Below are 24,824 nucleotides of genomic sequence, written 5' to 3'. Positions count from 1 at the left end.
AAACACAGGACTTCTCTATCGATAAATTTGCAAATTATTTTGATCTGGCTACAAGAATTTATTGGAAGTTCAAATACCTCGATACTGAACTGGTACTTTCATGCACTCAATTGGGAAACAAAACGACAAAGACCACAGCAAAACAAATACATCACAATTGGAAAATAAAAATAATTTTTCTCAAATATGGCATCACTTTAAAGTTAGATGTAGCACATGCTAGAAAAGAAATGGTAGCCAACACTGGCAAGAGTGTAATGGAGAGTACTGCAGTTTTTTGACAAACTAGGAGTTTTGGCAATTAGGACAAAGTGCTCTCATAAAGTCAAAGAAAGGTAGATGTTCTGTTTTATGCTTTCATCTTAATTTGATATACACAATGTAGTAGAAGTTTCACTTTACAATAGATCTTGGAACATTTTAAGAATTAAACAAAGCCAATGAGAGCCATATGGGAGCATAACATTCTGAATAGACTGTACATTACCTTAGAATACAAACAAAAACTTACCTCTATATTAGCTCTGGATGTTTATAATGAAAGACAAACATTATTGTAGGCTGCACTACAGCAGAACAAATAAACAACTTCAGCTGTAGAATGTAACAACTTATGAAGCCAATACAAGAGAATTTTCCCATGCTGAAAATACCTCCTTTAGTTAAATAATCCCTTTAGCCTGTTCATGGCTTTGTAAGACAACTTCTGGCAAAAAGTTTACCTATTTCCTTTAATCATCATCTCAGCAAAAGTCAACCATAATATATAAAAACTGTAAACATGGAAAAATGTTTTTATGGTGTTCAATCCACCAAAAAAATCAAACCAACCTGATTCCAAGATTCATAGCCTCAGCAGTTCCAATCATACTGATGGCCAAGAGCATGTTGTTGCAGATCTTTGCAGCCTGAAAACAGGTGAAACCATCAATTAGTTTATGCATTTTCATAGAACTAACATACAGGAATCCACTGGGCCCAGGACAATATGACCAAATATGTTCTGGCAGCTTTCTTCTAGAGTAAACACAGATCTGTGATAGCACAAAGTTAATGGAAATTGCTCTATGGCTCCTTCACAGATTAAAAAATACCTTTTTTCTTAGTACTGCTCAGCTAGCACACATGTAGGGGCTCTTTGTTCTTCAGAACATCCAGTAAATCTAAATTCAGATGAAACAAAATCAAAATGTCTCTCCCCTAAGAAGTATAATCTCAACAAGCCAGTGTGGAGAAATACCAGTCAGATTTTTATACTAAGTTACACAACATACTGGACAAAAGTGCCATGATGTTATTTACAAACACAAGGTTAGAGACAAACAAACAAGTATGAAGATATTGAATGCTTGAAGATACTCAAGCCTTTAGTTCTTGAGTAAAAGAGTAGGCATCAGTAAATAAAAAGCCAGAAAAAGGAAAGACTGAGATAGCTATTAGCCCTTCAGAAAGCATTACCTGTCCGGTTCCAACCTCTCCACAGTAAATCACATTAGAACCCATGCATGTCAGCAACTCTTTGGCAGCATTAAATTCTTGTTCCACTCCACCAACCATGAAAGTAAGGTTTCCAGCTCGAGCAGCTCCAACACCTGAATCAAGATAACATTGGATTTAATAACACTATTAAAAAGCCTCAAAACTTAGGCAGTTTCTCTTACCAGTAAGGGTCTGATGATGCAAAATTAATACTTCACTTACGATGAATCTCTCAAATTCTATGTAAAAGTAACCCTATATTGCCAGTACTCAAAGACCAGCAATCTAAATTCTCAAATACCTGATGGAGATAAAACCACCTTATCTTCCAGGCACACTAGCAGAAAAGTCATAAGACTTGCATAAAACTGGCATAAAACTTTTTATAGTGCATAACTTGCATAAAACTTTTTATAGTTTATACAAAGAAACAATCAACTTTTCCTGCAACTTTGCACTCCACAAAATTCACTAATTAAATTACTAAATAAAATTTCTCTTTTGTCAAACTACTCTTCACATACAACCATTAACAAACTGCTCAAAGACAACTCTGCTTTTATCAGCCTTTCCAAATCTAGGCTAATTTTTATCAATGCTTCCTGATTTTCACATGATTGAACAGCTAAAAGACACAAGCATATAAAATCAAGTCTTCTGAATTTCTGCATATGATGTTCTTAATCTGAAGCAAAATTCTCCTTAATCTGAGAAGCTTAAATTGAGTTCCCACACATAATGTATCTACAATGATGCAATTATTATGTAAAGACAACGTAAAAATTATTCATACACAAACACACTATTCCCAGTTTTATTCCTGCAGTCTGTCCTGTCTTTAGCACAGTTCAGTAAACACACACCATAGTTCTTTGAATATACAGTTCCTAAGCACAACACCGGCAAATTTTTCATGTGATATTTATTACTTCCACTCCATGAAAGATTCTATTCCTTAAAAGAAGCCTAATTCTAATATGAATTACTCTAACATTCCTAACTTCCTCATCCCCAGTATTTAATGGGTATAACTGCTAGGAAAATTCGGCCTAAACTGATGAACAGATCAGCTTCCTTACTAATTTTCACTCTGGCAAGAAGCATAGGCACAATAAATTTTCTGTACTATGCATCAAACATTGGCTGGTTGGGGTGTACAGCTGCAGATAACAACTGACTTTCAAATTAAACATGCTCAATTAGGTAAGTGCTCCGAAGTGCTGTACCACAGATAAGGAAGTGGTCAGTTTTGGACTTTGTTTACAACATCAAGAATAGTTACACTGCAGCTTTTCACAATGAAGAATTTGTTGAAATTTTTTTTTTCCTTTTCATTAAAAATTTCAATTGATGCTCTCACTGTGTGCATCTCCTCTGTGAGGCTATGTCTACAAATGCCTCTTTCTGTATCTCACAATTGTTTATTTTTCCCATCCTGCCTTTCAACATCTACTATCTTTTTAAGTCACTGAAGAATTTCAGACAAATTTGACAGATCAAAGTCTCAAAAATAGTAAATATCCACCAGTTATGCAAAACTAGGCAACAGTAAAGATGCTCCCAGTGATGACCTGCTCAGCCTATATTAGAACCTAGAATCACAGGATTTTGGGGGTTGGAAGTGGCCTCTCTAAATCATTCAACACCCCAGCTCAAGGAGGGCCAGCCTGAGGCATGTTGCCCAGGACTGTGTCCAGTCAGCCTTCAAGTGTCTCCAAGGATGGAGACTCCACAGCCTCTCTAGGTAACTTCTTCCACTCTTTGCCTACCCTCTCTGTAAAAAAAGTGTTTTCTGGTGCTTGACATGGAATTTCTTGAGTTTTGATTTGTGTCTCCTGTCCTGTCACTGGGCACTACTGAGCAGAGTGTAGCTCCCTTACTTAATTCTCTCCCATCAGGTCTTTATACACATTGATAAGATCCCCCTGCGCCTTCCCTTCACGCTAAACAGTCTCAGCTCTCTCAGTCTCTTTTCATATGGAAGATGCTCCAGACCCTTTGCCATCTTCATGGCCCTTAGCTGGACTCACTCCAGTAAATCTGTGTCGTTCTTGTGCTATTAAGTTCAGAAATAGAGCATCCAGAAGAATTCAGACCCACAGCTTTAACAAAACAATTGGTCTGTATACAGAACACTGCTGAGGTTCTGAAATATATACAGCGGTGAAGATCTTCCTGCCCAGATTTTCAGCCAATCCTTGATCTCACTTGAACAACTCCTCTCCAGGCAACTCACAGGAACTGGGCAAAGAGCAAAGCCCAAACTAGCTAGCATAAACAGGTCATTGTTGTCTTTTTGGCTACCAGTTCACTATGTACATGACCGCAAAGATTGCTACATTAATAAACACAATGATTTTCATTCCATTCCTCTAGCTATTTTTATTCAAACCACATAATGGCCTTTACCACTAATCCTGTGATCTGACCTGCAGCAAATTAAGTAGACAATTTAAGTCAAAGCTTACAAACAAAATCCAGTACTATCCATCATAGGTCAATAGCTTTGTATCTAGATTACAGACTGCTAAATAGCTTCAGAGATTCATTTATTAGAGCAAAATTAATGCTGACAATAGTTTTCAGCTGGTTAATCTTCTGACAGCTGCACTCTCTCACTTGTTCAAACACATTTCAAGAAGCAAAAATAAATTAGTTAAGTAGAAAAAAAGAGACCAATTTGTTTTATAATGCAGAAGGCTTGGAAAACTCTTGTTTTAAAAACAAAAACCTATTTACTTCATGATAGATTTTATCACCTAGAGTCCTTGTCAACTATCTGCTATTTTATCAGAATCAAACGAGCAGCACAGCAAAATTTTAAGGCTGGAAATTAAAAAAAATTGGCATGGAGTCTAGGAGTACAAGAACTGTAACTTCAGCTAAAAATAGAAATTAAAAAAATCATTATACAAGAATGCACAGCCTTCTTTCACAATCTCAGCTTCCATATCAACACAAGCCAGTTAAGTATTATCAGTTTTTAACACTAAACAGAGCAATAGAGATGCAGAGCAGCTAATGCAATTTAAATATGCTAACTATTATTTTTCATATGAAGTCTTGCCACCTAAGATAATGCTTTATGTACCACTGCTGCGAGGGTCAAAAGTCGTTTAAAATCTATCTGTTCTTTCTAAAATACAAAAAGTCTCTTCACATCCTTGGGGAATAGTTTTCAGAGAAATTGTATCTATGATTAGCATGTGTTAAGAGTTCCTTCTCTGCTGCAAAGTAAGAGTGCTGGAGCCCATGGCCGCAGTCTTATACTTGGTTTCTCTAGGATGATAACCCACACCTATGTGCAGACTCCTGCAAGGTCATCATACCAGCAGATCCCACAGAGCAGATCAACTCCAATTCTGTTGGTTCCAACAGCATCAGAGTTTGCCCCAGAGATATAAACTGACAGGAATAGGATTGCAGAAAAACATAAGAGATCTAGCTAGCTGAGGGGATATGCAAGAAAATGGCTCTGGGAAAAAAATATGGTGAGAAGTTACAGAGTAGCACTGCAGTATATGGCATACCCACTTGGAGATGGGTTTCCCACTTGCATATTAGCAGGTTTTGGATGAAGATCTGCAATAAGTTTTTTATCAAAAGAGGTACATAAAGAACTGCACTTCAAAGCATCCTGTCACATCTGGCTGTGCTACTTGTGGGGCTAGTTCAATCCAGGTGCTTCTCATTTGATTGCCAATGGATTGCTCATTGAACTTGCTACAAAGCAGTTCTTAAGTTCAACATTTTAGACAAAAATAGGAATGGAGACTTAGGAGCCCTTACATGTCAACAGGAACTGGTTGCAGCTACCCTGGAACAGTCTGAAGATGACCTCAAGTTTTAGCATCCAGGCCAAGCAGCCTTGTTTGACAGACACGTTGCCCTTCTGTATTCACTTTCCTGTGCTTATTTAAACAGTATTTCATGTTGCTACAAAAAACCTTGAAATTTGCCACTGATGTTTCCAGTTCCAAAAAAAAGCCCAGAAAGGTCTTAGCTCTATAGCGACATCATTAAAACCGCTTAGTTTCTATCAGTTTGCTTATTATTAAGAACACAATTTGCGAGAAAAGAGATGTTAATGTAAAGGTGTTATATGAAAGCATCTGCTTTTGGTTTCAACTTTATTACATTTCTGTAAGAACAGAGGGCAGATGAGTTAAAAAGAAGTGATACTGTAAGGCATGCATTACAGCACCATCATCGTGGCAATACTGAAAACAGCAACACTGCTGGAAAGACAATGCACCCAAGCATATCCCTGTGCCAACATATTTAAACCACTGTTGCGCTGCATCTGCAGACAAAAAAATTCATTGCTGACAAAGTTGAGACCGAAATGATACAAATTGAGCTGTTTCAGAGTCTCTGAAGGACAAGTAAGAGATGAAGGCTGTAATATCAAGAAGCTTCAGCAAAAAATAATCTATTTTGTTATTTTTCTACTCAACATTTAGCTGCAATTTTAACAACTAATTTTGTGATCTAAACTAGATTTAAAATAAAAAACAAACAAGAAGAACATTGCCAGAGTTTTAATCCTCTATCTTGTTTTACAATGTTGCACCTTCAAGCACAGGAGTTGAAGCCTTGCCTGTTCCACTTTGGGAAGTGCAAGGGAACACTGGTCTTTTATTCTGATTTTTTAAAAAAAATGTAGTTTAAGTGACTGTAGCTGCTCGAACAAGCAGGTTCTTGTCATATTTGCTCTCTTTCACATAGGCTGAGCTTGAGAACCTCCATCTGTGTACGTTGTGTGAGTGTGTATTTATTTTTAAGGACTAAGCAGATTTTTTTAAGTACCTGCCAGCTCACACAAAATACTTTGTCTTTGCTACTCACGAAAAGTTAAACCAAGATACACAAGGAAAGATTAACTGAAAAGGTTACTATTGTTTTGCTACATATATAAATCTAAAACCAATTAAAAGGCATGTAAAGGCAAAATCAGCTATAAATCCCTAGTGGAAATAAAAGAATATTTTAAACCATACTATAAATTTAAAATAACCATGAAGAGACTTGTTATTTTATAAAATATAAGTAGGGTATCAATGTTTTCTACTTGCTTATTAGACAATGTCTGCCATCATCAATCTATTTCCAGGAAACAAGTAAATGGAACAGACTCAGAAAAAAAACCCCACAGCACAGTGCCACTCCAAGGGCTTGTGTTTCTCCCTATTACAAAAATCAGCATCAAAGCTAGACCTATGAAGCTATTCTGCTGCCTTATAACTAAAACACAGTAAATCACTTAATTTGCTCAAAAGAACTTAAATGTTGTAACCAGTCTGCCATCAGCAGAGATAAAGAAGAGGACCGATGGGACCGGGCAGCAATGTGAGCCGTCTTTAAAATGCAATTGTTCTAATCATTTTCTACAGATGCAGCCTCACAAGGGGCTGCTGTCACAGGGACCATTTACGACTTGTTATGGTGTCTCTATTGTTTACCAGCGACATTCACTAAAAAGGCGACAGCTGGGACAGAAAGCTGCTCCTCAACGAACAATATAATCCCGTGAAAGTAATCAACAAATTTAAGGGTGTTAATTAACTTTACACTTTATCATGTTCAATTAGTTGTCCTTTCTCGAAAAGATTGCCGTGCACAATCGGTTTAGAGCGTGCCATGTTTGATTTGTAAGTGATCACTGTTTCTGTTTCGAAGTCCATGTCAGATGTTCTCTTGGGTTTTGGTGACACAGATGAATGGCTCTGCACATGTTAGAGGGTGATCTGGTTTAACATAAACCAGCATAACATAACCCCTTGTTAACGTATCGCTGGCCTTTCCAAGCAGGCACAGAAACGCCCGTGCCCGTGGACGCACACAAACATGCACAAAACCCCTGCGGCAGCACGACAGTCAACGAGTCCAAGTTTCGTTTTTGCTGAAACACAAAGACACAAATAAATGGGCAATTTTTCATCATTATATCTCAAAGCAAGACTTGTCTTTTAGGGGCACGCTTGGGATCATTTCTTCCCAGCAAGATCCCTAGTTCTGCTGCATTATGCACTAATGCACAAGTGCCTCTGTACATTTTACATAATGCACGCTGCCTTTTCTATTTGCAGCTGAGTAAATGCTGAGTAGATGCAAGTTCTTCTGTATATAAAATTCTGTGGTTTGTACTGCATTTATAATGCCAGGGATTCTAGAAGAAAGTTGATTTAATCTATTGTTAAAATTTGCCATTTTCCCTTTAAGATACCATTCCTACTTGCTAACGGGACAAGGCAAAGCTCATGATGAAGCGACAACATACTTGGAACTGCCCCTTAATGGAAGTCATTGCTGTTTCTCTCTTCTGACAAATAGAGCTTTGAATCACCAAACCTCATAAGCTAGTGATTTCTGAGCAAAAATGGAAATGGAGGTTCAGGTCAGTGATTTCGAGATTTATACAACAAGGACTCAAATATTAATCCAGACAAAAGCACGCTTAAAGAAGTAGAAACATCTCTCTTATGGCATAATCGAATTATACAATTTGTGAGATTATGGCTGTACAGAGAAAAAAACCGAATGGATTTTTATTCTGCAGCAACAGGCAAATTAAATACACATGATCATCATTATTTATGCAGTTACATTCTACATAAAAACAAACTGAAAAAAACCCACCAACAAAACAAAACAAAATAAAAATGCAAAAAGCCCAATGGAAAAGTTGTTAACTCTGAAAGCTAATAATGGACTAGGTTAAATATTTAAGAGGAAATTATAGACTATATTAGAAATAGCTGAAACCACAAAACAAAGCAGTATAAAACATTAGTTTTCTGCTAGGAAGAAGATCTGCAGGGAAAAGGGAAGCGGTCGATAGATCCTTAAATTGGACGCAATAGCTGCTCTTCTATCCCAAGTTGGCAGCTGCTACATTTGCAGACCTAGTTCATTATTTACCCATAATGACCATCAAGCTCCAGTCAAAGTCAGATCACAACAACTGTCAGCAGCTCTTTTAATTAGCCTTGTTTGAATTCAGATAAATATCACAATGGCCCAGCTTCTGCTGAAAAAGCAACAAGAAGATTGCAAGGAATAAGCTGCCCTGACTTCCTAACAAACAGTATTGTGAAAAAGTCCAGAGAACCAAAGTTGTTTTCTTTTTAAATTAAAGAAGGGATGGTGATGTGCACATTATTATTTTTCCCTCACATAATATTCATATTACTACTTACAATTCCTGTTTATAATCAAATTTGTGCATCTCAAATGCCAACTCAAAACACTACTCCACAATCTGAAAGGTAAACTTGAAGAGATGGTTTACAGGTATTAATTAAATTTCTAACCTCTGTGAAATCATACGTTTTGAAAAACTGGATCAGAATTAAGGAATGCACATATTAACAGGATTATCCTCTCTCCTAATTTATCTCCTTCTGTTTGTTTATCCTTAGGGAACATAATCTTCTGTTGCATCAAGCCACTCTCATTCTCCCTATGTCAGCAGCAGAATAATAATTCCCTCTTCCTCCTCCACCCCCTCTCCCACAAGCACTGGCAAGAACGAAGACGAGTGGATCAGACTGTGTGCATCAGCATTAATGCTCCATGCAGCTATTTTCCTAGCAGTAGTAGACACTGAAAGAAGGATGCAAGAGAGGTGAGCAATATGCTACCTGTTCTGGGCAGCCCAGCATGAGAGGGCGTAATTAAACAGATTTTGCCTCTCAGAATAACATGAAGATAGAAAATGCAGGCAGAGACTGCTCTAAGAGCACTTCTTCAGTGTTTCACTTGCTGTCACAGTTGTGTCCCAATTTTGCTAGGTGCTGTCCAAAGACAAAGCCAGTTCCAGACTTACCAGTCCTACATGCCAATCTGAGAAATGCTGTTGTATATGCAAGGATCCTTGGAGGCCTCAAGGAAAACATATTTAGGGATTTACATGAATCATAAGGATACATGGATATAAACAATATGTACATACATCTGTTACAGTACAAGAGGATATCCCTTTTGGAAACAGAAAAAATTATGTAAACATAATCAGAAATGGAAGGTAGAAAGTAGTGGAGGAGGAAGAATAAACAACTGATTAAACAAAATAGGCAAAATGATCACGAGAAGCTTTATGTTTTCAAAAGAAGGCCTGAGTAGATTTGTAAAGGGATTTGTACTTGAACTTGGCCATGATGGTGGAATAAAGATCTTCAATTTGTTTTAGATGTATTATAGAATGACGCCAAAACACAGAAAAGAATATGCCCTTTCAATAAATCATGCAAAAACAAGAAGCTGTTGTTGAGGCAGTTTAATATGAGGGGGATGCACGAGGAAAATTTTACGAGATCGCATTAAATAGCAACTGATGCCTCCAAGGAATCAGCCAAAGAAAATAAGTTGCAAAAGACAAATGCACACATAAGATACTTCAACTTTTTCAACAGAAATACAAGCTGAAAGGCCTGATAAAATTGTTCTGTCTGCAGCATTTTTTAAAAAGCACTACATTTAGTTCTAGTCATTGTAATGTCAAAGAGAAATATCAAAGCACCTGAAAATTTAGCAAGTAAAAAGGTTAACAGCAGTGCAATAAGAAAGGAAATACAGTATGATTGATCAACTTATCTGCTTTTTTTCACCCAAAATATTGTATTAAAAACATTAAGAAACAGCAGTTCATGACAGTCTTCTTTCCCATTCTTCACCTTTGACCCATGCTCCACCACAAAATCATAGACAACAGAAACATCCTTTTGGTGTTGCTGGAGTACCAGATTTAGCTACTCCTTTATACATCACTAATATTTAGATATATGGTCTAAATCTCATCTCCAGACCTGTACAGAAATATGAAAACTTAACAACAGCTGCATGTACCTACAGTTGTGGACAGTAAAGCTACATGCACAGAGCTCAGCACAGTTCAAAACAAGTATTTAATTTTTTATCTGAACATCAGCAAGAAGGCTGTACAGCCAGGGATGGACAGAAGCAATACATTCCACACATACAAGATCCCAAAATTTCAAAGCAGTTTTCAGACAGTCCAAATGTAAAGCACCTTACACTGAGCTGTCTGATTAACTGTTGCTGGGTTCTGAGCAAGCACAGCATCAAATACATGTGAAATATTGAATACAAAAGAAACAAAGAAAATGGTCCTTCTTCAAAGAAAACAAATCTCTCCCAGCACTACTGCTTGAAATTCTGGTCTTTTAGGAGAAGTCCAAAAATTAAACATGAACATGCATGCAGTTTCTCCACTATGTGGGCCACTGTTAACCCTCCACACAACTAAAATTCAATAGACATTATCTTGACCGATGAGGCTTCAAGTCCTAGAAATAAAACTTTATCCCAATCACACACTGCAAAATCAAGAATAATTTTTGTTGGGTGTTAGAAAGAGGGAAGAGCTGCATTTCCAGTATCATCATAATCTTGCCTTCTTGAAAAGCTTCTACTCTATGCAGAAGATCATCAAACAAAAAACAGACTGTTGTGTGACTATAGAAGAAAAACTCAAAGGAATAGACATTTATTATGTTCTCTTTGAAAAAAAGAAGTCAAAATCCCAGAAAAGCGATGCTTATATTCTTAGTTAGTTGTTCTAACTCAAGTTCACAGACAATACCAAAATGAACATCAAGCCTCCAGAAGCTTAATGTTTGCATGGAACAAGCAAAAGCCACAAACAGATCCAGGAATTCACCTTGCCATCACAGCTTTTAATCTCATCCATTTTGACTGAACAACATACATGCAATTGCATGACCAACAAAACCAGCTGTGTGGTCAGTCTTGTTGAGCTCTTCAAATCACAAGGAGCAGTCAGCTGTACGTCACCAGGTTTGCAGATTTTGCTACTTCGACTTGAATGTCTCTGGAAAGTACAAAATACGTGCACACTCTACCTTAACTCCACAGCAAAATGCAACTATGTTTACATAGTTCTGTGGAACAGATAAAAAAGCTGAAGAAACCCCTCCATTATAACATCAAAACAAGAACCTTCAAGAAAAAATAAACTAGGGATATTTAGTATTATTGCCTGTTTCTCCAGTATTAGTACAACTCTAACAAGATATCAATCCTCTTTTACTAACATGAAATACTTGAAACACTTCAGTACTTTATGATTTTATCATATTACCTTCCTATAGGCCCCTAAACCCAACAAAACATGGCATTTTTTTCTGAATAGTGAAGACATTAATCACATCACTAAAAAAAGAAAAATATAGTCACACTGAAATATGCATTTAAACTGCATTATTCAACAGGTATGGGTTCAGGTGATATTAATAAAAGGTCTGCTTTTTAAAAAGCCAGCTGTAGAAGCAGGAAAATTTCTATTGATGTATTCATTAGTCCTTTCATGTCATATAAGAAATTCATGACAATAAACACACAAAAATGAAACAAAAAGCATTTAAATGGGGTGGATAACATAGCGTATATTTTCTTAAGCATTTCTGTTTTATCTTAAAAAAGCTGAAGATGTAGCAACGCCATATACCAATCCCAATCAATAGGGGCATATTTACATTCACAACATTTAAAAAGTACCTAGTATTTAATAGCAGGAATCTAACAAAATTTAAATATAAAATAGAAATGTATAGCCAGAAAGAAGTGTCAGACAGGTAATTTTAAAATAAATTGGTCTCCAGAATTTTCTCCTCGAGGGTTGCTCAGCTGAAAGTTTTAATTTTGCCTGTTTTGGGTGCAGTCTATGAGAGGACAACTGACAGAGGTTTACCAAATGAAACTGAAAAGAAATGCATAAATAATAGGAGTGAAGCTTGCATTGAACATTTTTGAATGAACTTTTGAACTCTGTCCCTTCATGTGTCAATGGTGGTATATGACCAAGAATTTTTCTGACAATCTGAACTGTCATCAGAGTGCATTGCTTCAGATATGTCTATGTTTTCTTTAAGCACTTTGGCATTGAATCTTGCCTCTGGATACAGTCAACAGCCCACACAGTCTTATCTTTCAGCTTCTCCATTAAAATATATGCTTATTTTAAAGCATGCCTAACTATTACCTACAAAGTAACAAATCACTTTCTGCTGCCTAATTTCAGCATCGTCAAAGTTAATTCTCAAAGCTTTAAGGCACTGAAAGGCAAAGCAGTATAATAACACAAGATTACGACAACTGCTAGAAAAACAGCCTAAATTGGAAAGATTCTATTTAAAGAATCCTCTTGTTTCAAGGCCTTTTCCAGTTCTATTGCCTGTTCAGGGATCCTCTACACATAATTCTATTATTATCTCTCTTGCAAAACAGATAGCACATCTCTTTCAGAGAACTAGATTTAGCATTGCCCTCCAGCGTAAAATGCAATGTACTTTTCAGTGTTCTCAAATGTATTTGATGCCACTTATACAATGGGTTCAAATCCTTTTAATTGAATTAAAAGTCATATTTCTTTATGTGTGAACTAATTCTAAGTTTAATATGGAAATATTTTAAAGAATAGATACTATTTTTATTATTACATTTATTGTTTCAGGATGAGCCAATATGCAATCATATGGCTTAAATTTACAAATGTTTACATGCTCCAAATGCTGTACTTTCACGAAACAAAACACATTTTCATATTTAACTGTGCTGAATGGCAACTTTTTTTTTTCTGTACTTCCTGTAAGTATTCCAATGCTGCAACTTAGGCAATTTTGCACAAAACCAATTTAACCTTTTTTTGTAATGTAAAGGTATTGAAAGTCAGTACTTGGACTGGCCCTCCATTTAAAAACCAAGAAAAGAGAAAGATTGCATTTTGCCAACGAACAGAATCAAGAGGGTAACAAAGTTAATTATTTCTCATAATCAGTAATTATGATTAGATAAGAGACTCTTTGGTAATGAACTGCTCTAATGATGGAGGACCTCCATCCTAAGAAATATAATAGTACATTAACATAACTGTGTATGCAAAGTACATAGAACCGCTGCCACAGTTAACTTGTCATTGAATGATTAAATAGGAATTCATAATTAGAAAAATCCACAGTGTAATTTATTGGCCTTCTCGACAGTTCTGGTTCATTAGAAGTTGATTACCAAATAGTGACCTCTAGCGGCCTACAGCTTTTTCATGTTATCCCGGTTCTCTTGGCAGTTTTAGCAGCTATTTAACCTTAAAAAAAAAAAAAAAGAAAAAAAAAGAAAAAAAAAGGAAAAAAAAAGAAAAAGAAAAGAAGAAAAAAAAAAAAGAAGGCAGTTGGAGGAACTTAAATGCTTGCCTTGAAGATACGTTTTTTAAACTACCCTTAAAATATATAGCGTGCTAATTTCTTCACAAAATGGTTTCCCGCTCTGTAACCATTTAAATAAATGTATAAAAATGTACTTCTATATGAAAACTCCACAACTTCTCCGTTTTAGAGTTAATACTGAGGGTAGCATGATTCTCATGGTAATTAATATTTATATACTGATTAAACACAGTCTTCTACTAAAAATATATCATATATGAAAATAAAACACTTTTCTAGTGTCAATTATGAAGACCGTGAGAAGCTCACACTTTAGGCCAGCCTGCCTATACCTTAAGGTGAAATGCCTCTAAGCATTGCCTTTGAACAACAGTCAGTTTTGCACTAAAACAAATTACACTGGCTCATTTGGAGGAGGCAGAGGACAGAGAGAAAGAAAACTCCACAGTTCTCTGTTCCAGGTAGAAGAAAAAAACCTCAACATTTCTTATTATTTGCTGGACACATGCCTTGCAATATTCTTTATTCAAATTTAATTTAAGAAATATGCAGCTTAAAATTAAGTAATATTTGCATTTACGTGCAAAATATTTTAAGCATTAGGGTGGAATTTTCCCTAATTCAACTTAGTTAATCCACTGTTAGACTATTTAGACAGTGTTCTATTTTAATTTTCCATTATGATAGATACACTTTTTCTTGAACTAGAACAGTATCTAATTTTTTTTAAGTATGAATGTTTCTAACAGGAAGTAGCACATCTGAAACTAATAGAAGCTCCTGAAACACAGTATTGAATAAAAATTCAAACTCTATGAATACAAGCAATTTGAATTTCCATTGTTTTAATTTTCCATCTTCCTTTTCTTCCAACACTAACACTGTAGAAATGATGCAAATGTATTTTCCTTCACTTTTGTCTTACACAGAACTTGCTAAAAAATTATCCCCCATTTTTGGACAGAAGCTAGAAAATAAATGGCACAGTCCTGTTTCATACATAAACAGTCTCCCAGATGGGGAGATGTCCATCATTCTTGTATGCTGGAAACAGCTTTAACAATTGCTATAAACAGAGAAATGGATAGCTACAGGACAGAGATCTCCACCCTGATTTCCGTGTGTGTGTGCAGATGTGTGCAGGCACACACACAGGACTCTAGCTGTTTGTGGCGATGATTTAATATAGTGACTGGATAATGAGCTGTGCTCCCTGCAGCAAGTGAATCACCATTTAATGCTATTATCAACAGTTCATGACCCACCGGCATGAAATGTCAACCTGATTAATCTGAACACTACTGACCTCAGAGAGGAAAAGCTACCTTATTGTCAGAATTTAATATATAATAAAACCATACACTGAATATAAATACCTTACCAAGCAAGGCCATTAACAGCAAATCTACTTTATTTTGCTCTACTCTTTCTTTTAAACTTGCTTGGGCATACATTAAAAAAAAAAGAGGAAATAAATACTTTTGCCTAGTCAAGCAGGAAGCAATCCATTAGGACTTATTATTTTGATATACAGTGAAACATTTCAAAATGGCTGTCCAAATACAAACCCCGTGTTGATACAAATAAGAAAAAAAATTAGCATATGCTATTGTAGGACTTGCAACTGTCAATTAATATCAGGAAATTATCAGAAATTGTTCTTTCTTTCCTAAGGCCACTGAGGCAATAAAAATACTGATTTATAAATAGGAAACAGCTTGTATGAGTGATGTTGTGCAGGTCACAGAAGAAAGCTACCTTAGCTTTGTAAAATGAATACACTTCAAGAAAATTAGAAACTTGTGCCAGTAACATTCATGAATATAAGGGCAATCTCCCCATTTTTTACGTTTATAGCAGACTTTTTCTTTTGTAATTCATTGCCATGATAGAGCCTTACTCAACACAATTATTTATAATTTTTTTCTGTTATATTTATAGAATAAACCAGGAAAACAAGAAAAAAGACAGGTTTTACCAGTCACAAGGAGGTTAGTACAACCTTGCTATATATTCTCCATATGTCTTTTAAATTTAACTTGGCTAGGAGCCTTATTAAAAGATGCAAAACTTTTCAGACAGCTTTTCAGGATTCTCTACATAACAGTATATAAATAACCCAGACTGAAGCTGGAAGGACTACATGGCATTTATCTGTCAAGTTATATTAACTGACACAAGCACCGTAACTACTATGATTTATTGTTAAAACATAGTACAGTTACTTTTAAAATGAAATCCACAATGGTTTCACCCCTCATTTTTTATTGTTGTCACCTGGTACTGAAAGGGCTAAGGGATTTTCAGGACAAGGGACTGGAAGAAAACTGAGTGAAATCCCCAAAACTGCCCACATATGAATGGAATGACCGTGGGTGGGACAAAAATGAACACTCCAAGTATTGACTTATAACCACTAGCAGCCAAGGAAAGAGGAACATGTCAAACTGACTTGACTAAAACTTGGACCAAGCCCTGATGTTTGAATTCCCAGTTGAGAGCTCTGCTGGAAATGTAAAGAAGGAATAAAGGAATTCTGGACACTAAAGCAGGAAAGTAATTCACGCTGCCAGCACAGACACATGTTTAAGCTTTGCTTTTCCATTCAGAAACCAAACAGTTCTTGTGTGCCAGTTGACTAGTAAGTGTTGGCCTGTTTTGCAAAGGCTGTCCTGTGTAGCTGCAAATACTGCTGGCTGCAATGTGCCCGAAGGGGTAACATCTGATAGCCATTAAAACCTTCTCTGCACCCCTCCTCCAAACATCGAGGCAAAGAGGGGTTTGCCATACAGTAGCATAGCCATAGTGCTCACTCTTAGCAACTCCAGACACAGTAATAAGAAGAGTTAACACAGAGGGTCTCTTATTTAGATCTCCATCAAGCACTGTAAACCTGCTTGGATGTCAAAAATATTTTCTGTTACCTGCAACTAATGATCACCTTCACAATCTTGGTGCTGTCTTGGTCCACTGCAGATTAGCTCACCTAGGAGTCTTGCAGCTAGATTGCATCTTCTGCTCTCACAAAGCCATGCAGCCCCTCTCCTGCTATACAGAGCTGCTTTGCCTCTGTGATTCCTCACTGTACACTCACTCCATGAGCCCTCTTAGAGACTCTGCCATACACATTTTTGTTCTGCTTGAACAAACCCCATTTCATCCCTTTTACCTTCTGCAGAAGAAGAGGAACAAGGGATTGGGAACTTGTCCTTCTCCTTTCTAAACAGCTCCTTGACACAACCAAAGCCCAGAAACTGAGCAGTCCCTTCAGACTAAGGTGACAACCCTCCACAGTCCTGACTGTGCTAAGTAGGTGCTACAAGTCACATCAAGTTGGTGGTTCTGCACCAAACATGGTATCAAATACACAACCCGTATTAAATAACAGTTTACCCTGAATTCCCATGGTGGACAGACAGATTGCCAAACCATCTCACAAGTATTTTGAAGGTGGTGGTGGCATCCTATAACAGTGGCAACATAAAGTTCACTGATGAACTTGGAGAAAAAAGGGACCTGCCACTCTTGCCTAAAGGCAGGTAGATGACCAACAAATAAATACAACTTTCCAAACTGTGTAGTTCAGTCCACTGTATTTACCTGCTATGTTAGTTTGGCTTTCACTCTTCCTCATCAGAAGGAGCATATAAGAGAACAAAACCAAAATAAAATAGAAAGCTTTTACTTGCAATTCAACCATTGTAAATTCAGTAAAATTGCAGATATCAACTCTAGAGTGGAGGTGTAGTAATCAAGGAAAGATATAACTAGGGTTTACAGGGTGGAGTGACAAGGATGAAGGACAGAAACTGCATCCTGTCTGGGAATATTGTCAAAAGGAATAACCAAAAATGAAGTAGAGAAGCTACATCATTCATATAATGGAAGGACAGAAGCAGGCACCCTTAAGGGCAAACAATTTTCTCATCTTGAATCACACTGATTTAATATTTTCATTTTTAAAAAATTTTGAATTATTTTGATTTAGAAAAATCAGATTGCATTAGAAATGCATTGAGTCATATGCTCTGAAGAGAGGCAATTATGGTTAATACTGAAGAAAGAAGACAGAGAATACTCCAAACCCTCCCATTTTCAAGTATTCTCTAGAATATTTTGGCATGCAAATAATTGGTTCAATAGATTCAGACTGGATTTTCCTCCTCACACACAAAAAAATAATGAGGAAGCAAAGACATGGAATAAAAAAAAGTAATTTGGCTTGCTTTCTACTGGGTTTATAGCTATCTATAAAATGCCCAAGATCATTCTGAAATGTTAGCAAAAGATAAAACAGTGGCTAGAATAATTTTTAAAAGTATGCTTTTAAAAGCTCTTAAATGAAAAGAAAAAAATAAATGTACCTTCACAGGGAGATAACATTACAGTTTCAAATTAACTTTTTAAGTACACAGAAATGTAGATGAAGACGGAAGAGCACTTCCTTGACATAAACATAGAAAATAAGGTTTTTAAGAGATTATTCTGCAATCTTTCTGTGCTAACTCTGGTCTTAAAATAGGTAATTAGGAAGCATTCTTTTTCTTTGTTCCCAAATGTAACTCAGGCAGTGATTTGGGCTTTTAGTCATAAAGAATGACAGGAAAACTGGGAAGGATAAATGAACTATAAGAATTTATTTCAGAATACAGACTTAATTCTATTGAACACTCTCCAACACCAAAGTTCTCCTAATTTTTGTATTTCGCCTTTTCTCTTAGATTAATGGGAGGATCATGTGCCCAAAGTATGTCTCTGGCTCCTTCTGTGTCCATTATTCATCAACATACTACAGTTCTGGGAGAACTTCAGTAAGGAAAATAGAGAAAAATTATCAGGTAAGTACTGGTATAAATTTCTCTAGCTACATATTCAGACTATCAACAGGAAGGCAATCTGTACTTTCTGTACTCAGAAACCTCAAAAAAGCAGCTTTGATGACACCTGCATCTCCCTTTTCCTGGAGAGCAGGAAAAAGAATGAAGGGAGAAGATAGCTGTTTATTTAACTCTATGTAATTTCAGATAAATAACTGCTCCAAATTAGAATTTAATATTCATAATTACCTAAGAAATTAAACTTCTGAACCAGCTACTGAGCAACTGGCATAAAAGTAAAGCCTCTACATCAGAGATCACTAAAATTGGCCCAGATTACACACCAACAGTAATCAGATCTGCTAAACACAGCCTAACATTATGCTCTTATCAGGGAAGGTAATCATACCTGCTACAACATCTGAAATACCAGCTCCTTAATCACTTTTGGCTAAACGTATAAGGTGCACTTTGGCATTGCAATAATTCATTTTGCTGTGTGAAGAGTACAGTTTTTCAGACTACACTCCTTGTCTCTGGGTAGTCCCTACATACGTGTATCTAGTACAACGGCTTGTTTTCTTTGTGTAAACTACACACACATTAAAAAAAAAAAAAAAAGGAAAGGAAGGGGATCCGAATCATCTACAGAAAACAAAGATACATAATTTACTCTTAAAAAGGCTAGTTTCCATCTTGTGTCAAGGGTTAGCTAGTAAAATGATCATGTAAGCATCTCCAAAGATTGCCAAATCTCTGTTCTTGAGGTAGCTGTTCAGTGTTTTGATTAGAGATTTGCACTATTTTGTCAGGAGAGAATGGTCTATTAATGGTACTTCTCAGTAATATGATCTTTAAATTCATGAAAAAAAAAAACATTAAATCACGAGTTTATGTCCTAAAAAGGACATTTTTGGCATCAGATAAAAGTGCATTCAAAAGGTTTCTGCTTATTTATATTATGGACTTACAGGGATTATATACACATCAGACTTCAAGTACAATGCCCAAAAACAGACCATGGAACAAAAACTCAGGGTGGCAAGGGAAGACAGTTTTGTTGAGTATGTTCTCTACATGCCTTTTTTTAAAAATCGGATGGATACAAACCAATGATTTTCTCATTCATCCCTGCTGTTTGAACAGAAATGCTTTGAGGTTCCCATTATACAAGCCAAATCTTGTGAGGTTTATGTTGCAGCATCACAGGACTCAACAAAATTTATAACCTGTTATTTCAGCCTTCTTTGATGAACTGATATAAAAATTAATTTAAAGGTTTAATGGCATTATTCCACTTCTTTCAAAGTAGAACTTTCTGCAAAATACTGCATGCTAAGTATTTTTTACAGTCAACATGAAAAAATACAAGTAAAAATGTCGAAAGTCTATAAACAGTCGAAGTGATCTTTATTTTGACAATTTCTCTTATTCACTTTCCATTCATACAGAGTTCATTTCAAAAAGGAACCCTTTCTGGACAGTGCCTGAGGTGGTATCAAAATGCTCTTGATTAAAAAACTGAACATACTTGTCCCTCCAAACTGTCAACTGTTTGAGACTGTTCTTAACAGTCTCAAAGAGACTGTTCTTAACAGTCTCGTCTAACTCTCCTTGAGACAAAAGGGAACTTATGCATCCTGTAGCAGAACAAGATGGATAAAACAGATATATTACAATAGGACACTATACAGATGATTCCAGACAGTGCCATAGGGGCACCAGCCTGTTAAAACCAGGTTGCAGTAGTTCAGGTGGGAATACGAGTCTGTTTACAGAGAAATGGATCCAGTGTTAAACAGTGTGCTAGTGTAGACTCACAGACTGGATGAATGGGATGTCTTGTGAGGCTATTTCACACTGCACTCACCAAGAGAGTCCTCTGTGCACAAGGAAGTCCCTTCTGCTACCAACTAATCTGAAGTGAGTTGGGTACAACATCCCCCTTCATCAAAAGAAGACTTCAGCCTGACTAAAGCCAGAGTGCAGAAGTCCAGGCAGAAAATCCCAGCCCCCCTGCAGAGACATGAACCATTGTATTAGATGAGTCTTCCAGGGTTAGGAGAACCTTCAAATTATGAAGTGGGGAGGTTAAGAGACTACAGCCAGGTTGCCATGACTTCAGAGTGGTAAAGGCACCCAAGCTTTCAGAAGTCAAAAGTAAGAACTAGATAAAGTTTGTGATAAGGGTGATAAGTGACAGGACTAATAGAGTGAGGAAGACAGAAATCTGGTAGCAGAATTTAAACAGGAACAGGTTTCGATTGGATATTAGAAGATACTGTTTACAGTGAGGGTGGTGAGGCAGTGGCACAGCTTACTCTGGGAAGGTGCTCCCGTTTCAGGGTAAAGGGTGGACTCCCCATACCTGGAAATGTTTAAGGCCATGTTGGACAGCACCTTGAGCAACCTGGTCTAATGAAAGGTCTCTCTGCCTGTGCCAAGCTGTTGGAACTAGGTGATCTTAAAGGTCCCTTCCAGCTTGGCCATTCTGTAATTCTATAATTATTCTGTAATGGAATGGTTGAGTTTACAAATGCTGAATGCTACTTGTCAGGAAGAAAGAAAGCACAGTTAGAAGGATGGGTCTAATGTTCAGTTTTGACATCGATTTTTTCAGAAAAAAACATAAAAGTTAGGGCTACTGACTCACAAATGGACTAGTTGTAACTAGATGATCTTTAAGGTCCGTCCAGTCTAAACCATTCTATGATTCTGTGACTGGACAGAAGTCTGTGGATGACTGTGATGACTAGAGAGGCTGAATCTGGAACAGAGACTAGACAGAGCTAAGAGAATAAAGTGGGTATTTATTGAAAGGCCTTAAAGCAGCCTTGAGCAGTACAAGAGCCTGGCCAGGGCTACACCCAAGACGGATCCAAAATGGTCACAAAACGGATGACCAGTCACAAGGTTTCACACTTTTGTAAGTTTTTGGTCCATCTCCATATTGGGGTTAATTGTCCAATTACAGCTTCAGATTATGAAGTCCCATCCTGCTTGTTTTCTCTCTTTAGTCCACCGATGTTTATGCTTTTTGGGCCTGAAACTTGTAACGGTTGTCCGTGGTCTCAAGCTGGAAAAGGATTGTCTTGTCCACCTCCTCTGTGAAGAGAGCTTACTAACACTTAATATGAAGCTCAGAGCTACATATCTAGGCAGCACAGAATCTAAAAATATGAAAGCTAAAATATAAGGCATCAACCAACACAGAACAACCCAGAAACTGACACTTGAAGAACAGTACTAAACACGTCTCTCCTCCAGCCTTCCCAAAATTAATAGACTTGGTGAAACAGTAAGATCCTTTTGAAATTACAATGTCTAGAGGTACCATATCCAATAAAAATCCCCTACTTTTAGTTCCTTCAGTTTGGTGGGGTCCTGCATATATTAAAAAAAAGGAATGTTCAAATCAGTAGCCTGTATGTTAGACGGCAGGTATCTACTTGTTTAGTCACCTTGTAAACAGGGCAAAGCAACATCATGGAGGACAGAAAAATAAGTGGATGAGAATATGTAACTCTCATTAGTGGTTTTTTTACTGTCTTGGGAGTGAAACAACCTGAATTCTAAACTCCTGGTGAACAGGAACTTTCCCAAGTTTGCAAGGGCATACAGAATTTAAATCCAACAGCTTAATGCTTAGTGGCTGGGGCTCAGGGATGTTAGGACCAAGCAACTTGAACTAAGGCAGCAATAAATCTAATTTTTTGCATCACTTCTTGCAGGCTGACAAAGGACAAGATTTCTAGTATTATAGATATTATTTTCCTACCCACATAGAATATTTATGCACACTAACCAATTAAAACAGTTGTTGCTTCAATTGTTTTTAATGTCTTCCTTTACAGTGTATTTCCATAAACTGCTCTGTTTAACTGAACTGCTAAATCTAGAATACAGTAATATCAGTATCCTTGGAAGGGACACAGGAACAAAAGCTTTAGTATTTTCACTTGCGAAAGTAATAAGCGCAAAAAATGTATTTCTGTTACTTATTGGGTATGCTTGGTTAGATGCAGAAATATTGGTATTGAAACTAAACATGTAGAAACTAACACCAAGTAATAGATTTCCAAACAAAATGCTGGAGAACAGGTTAGTCCTGTCCTTGTTAAAGGATGGAAAAAGCTTTCAGAAGGTTCACTCTCAGCGGTAAAGCAGCAGCTATTTAACAGAAGCAGGTTTCTGAAGCATCTTAACAACTCTCACTGGTGACTTGTTACATCTTACCACTGGTCCCTGCAGGTCCTGTATCCTGACAGGCAGAATGAAAAGATTCTCTAACGGGGCCACTGCCTGTCAGAAGCCACCAGCTGGCCTGCCAGGGCTTTGCAATTGCAGAGGCCAGCTGACAGTCTGGGTGTTGCTGACCATGCTGAGAAACGTGCCACCCAGCTGCTGTGTGGTCACGTCCATCTGGAGATCTCCAGCCAGACAAATCTCTGGGCCTGTCAGATCTCTTCAGCAAGCCTTGTTATGCAAATTCAATTACTCAAGTGTGCCCTATTACTGCTGGCTAACTGCTCCTAGAACCAATCTCACACTGACAGTCAGCTCACATTTCTACCCACCAAAAGTACCTCATTTATTCTTGCTCAACTATTCCCTTGTATCATTAAGGCAGAACAGACAGAGTCCATAGTACTGTAACCTCTCTGCAGTGGGCTACTATTCCTTGCAAAAAGCTTAGAGAGAAATTAATTTAAAAACATACAGCATCTAATCAAACATGAGTTAAAGCCACACTACCTACATAATTTACCACTAGAAGTGGGAATTATAAAACTTTGATAGAATGCTAGATCATCTAACTGGTATTCTAAAATGCAAACAAATAAACATGACACAGAATATTCAAGAAAGCAGTGAATTGCAATTGAGGTATTTGCTTTAACACAGGAGTACAGGTAACGAAAAGCAAGATTTCTCATTTTAACTAGCGTGCCGGTGTTTAGATTTGTTCACCTAGCAGGCCTGCTGCAGCAATAACTACCTGCTTCTCTTACATATTTATTTACTGAATTTAATTCAGATGTAATTCTGAGCTATTGGTAGTTTCCCCTGATGCAGAGATATGAAAGATTTTACTTAGAGAAGTCATCATGTAAACACAAAAATGTAAACTAGGAAAGTTTGGTGAAGATTTAGAAACAAAGAGTTAAGTATCATATTGTTGATCTGTTCAGCATATAAATAAAACTTTCTGCTCAAAATATCATTGTGAAATTGCATGCCCTCATTCTGAAAAGTTATTTAAAAGCTGACATAAGAAACATTAGCAGATAAAACACTGTTAGCTAGAACAAACTGATATAAGTATTCTATCTAGCATTTAAGACAATGTATTTTTATTTTCTCAAACTGAAATACTTTTAGTGAAGAAGAATACTGGACAGGTTTTCTAAACCAAAGAATGCAACTACAGTGAGTACAAAGCTATAGCACAGTCCCCCAGCTAGATCAATATTTAGTGTGTTTTATAACCAATTCAGGTCTTAGGTCAGATGAAAACATATCAAGCCACATCTTACTAACCTATTTCTTTCCCCTCATAGGAATAAAATTGCCTTTCTAAGTGTTGATTCATCTTTTCAACCTCTTTTAACAGTGAGTTTTGGAAAAGAGAGATGGAGTGGGGGGAGATTTACTTCAAAAACTTATCATTTACCCGAAAAGGTTTTCTCTTCCAAAATGACCGCTAAACAAATTTATAAAATATCAGTGTTGGAAGGTTGTGGGGAAAAATACTAAAATGCAGTCGTAAGACAATGACTTGATGAATGTCCAGGAATCTAAGCTTTCGTGAAGGAAGGTGTGAGTCAAACTTTGGGATAAAGTGGAAAAATGGCACAGCACACTGTGCTGGCAGAATACTTGGCATGAGTGAGAGAGATGAGAAGAGATATATTCGAGAGAGAGGCATTGTTGTGCTAAATTCTGGAAGAGGCAGAGAGGCGATGCAGACTGAGATCAGAAACCAGGAAAAGGATTCCAGGAATACATTTACAGCAGACTGCAAGAAATGAAGACTTAGGTGAAAGAAAATAGCAGAGAGATAAAGATAATGAGATGCCTAGGAGAAATTAAAATATGCAATTTGCCAAAGCCTGCGATAACTGGGTCATGGACCATGATCATGCCAATAATATGGGAAGATTCTCAAACAAATCTAAGTGAAACATCTGTAGTATTTAGAACAGACCTAATTTCTTAGAAAAGAGGAACAAAAGTCAAATATGATAGTAGGACTGGAAGATGAAAGGGAAAATTAACCATGATGGGGAAAGGTTGACTAAACTGTGCAACAGCAAAACTGTTG

General features: G+C 36.9%; 1 protein-coding gene across 2 annotated transcripts in view; it reads right to left on the bottom strand.

Moving 5' to 3' along the window:
* The window catches only part of HIBADH (3-hydroxyisobutyrate dehydrogenase), an 86,147-nt gene that overhangs the window by 14,900 nt on the left and 46,423 nt on the right, over positions 1 to 24,824 (bottom strand). For both annotated transcript variants that reach the window (XR_011004837.1, XM_068208108.1), the window contains exons 5-6: positions 1,459 to 1,592; positions 832 to 908 (exon numbers count right to left, since the gene is read on the bottom strand). Coding sequence is in view for 1 of the 2 variants with exons in the window: in XM_068208108.1 (XP_068064209.1) it covers positions 832 to 908; positions 1,459 to 1,592 (211 nt within the window). In the remaining variant the exon portion in view is untranslated. The remainder of the gene's footprint in view (positions 1 to 831; positions 909 to 1,458; positions 1,593 to 24,824) is intronic.

Source organism: Anomalospiza imberbis, chromosome 1, assembly GCF_031753505.1.
Source record: "Anomalospiza imberbis isolate Cuckoo-Finch-1a 21T00152 chromosome 1, ASM3175350v1, whole genome shotgun sequence".
Lineage (NCBI taxonomy): Eukaryota > Metazoa > Chordata > Aves > Passeriformes > Viduidae > Anomalospiza > Anomalospiza imberbis.
This window is presented reverse-complemented; position numbering and strand designations above follow the sequence as displayed.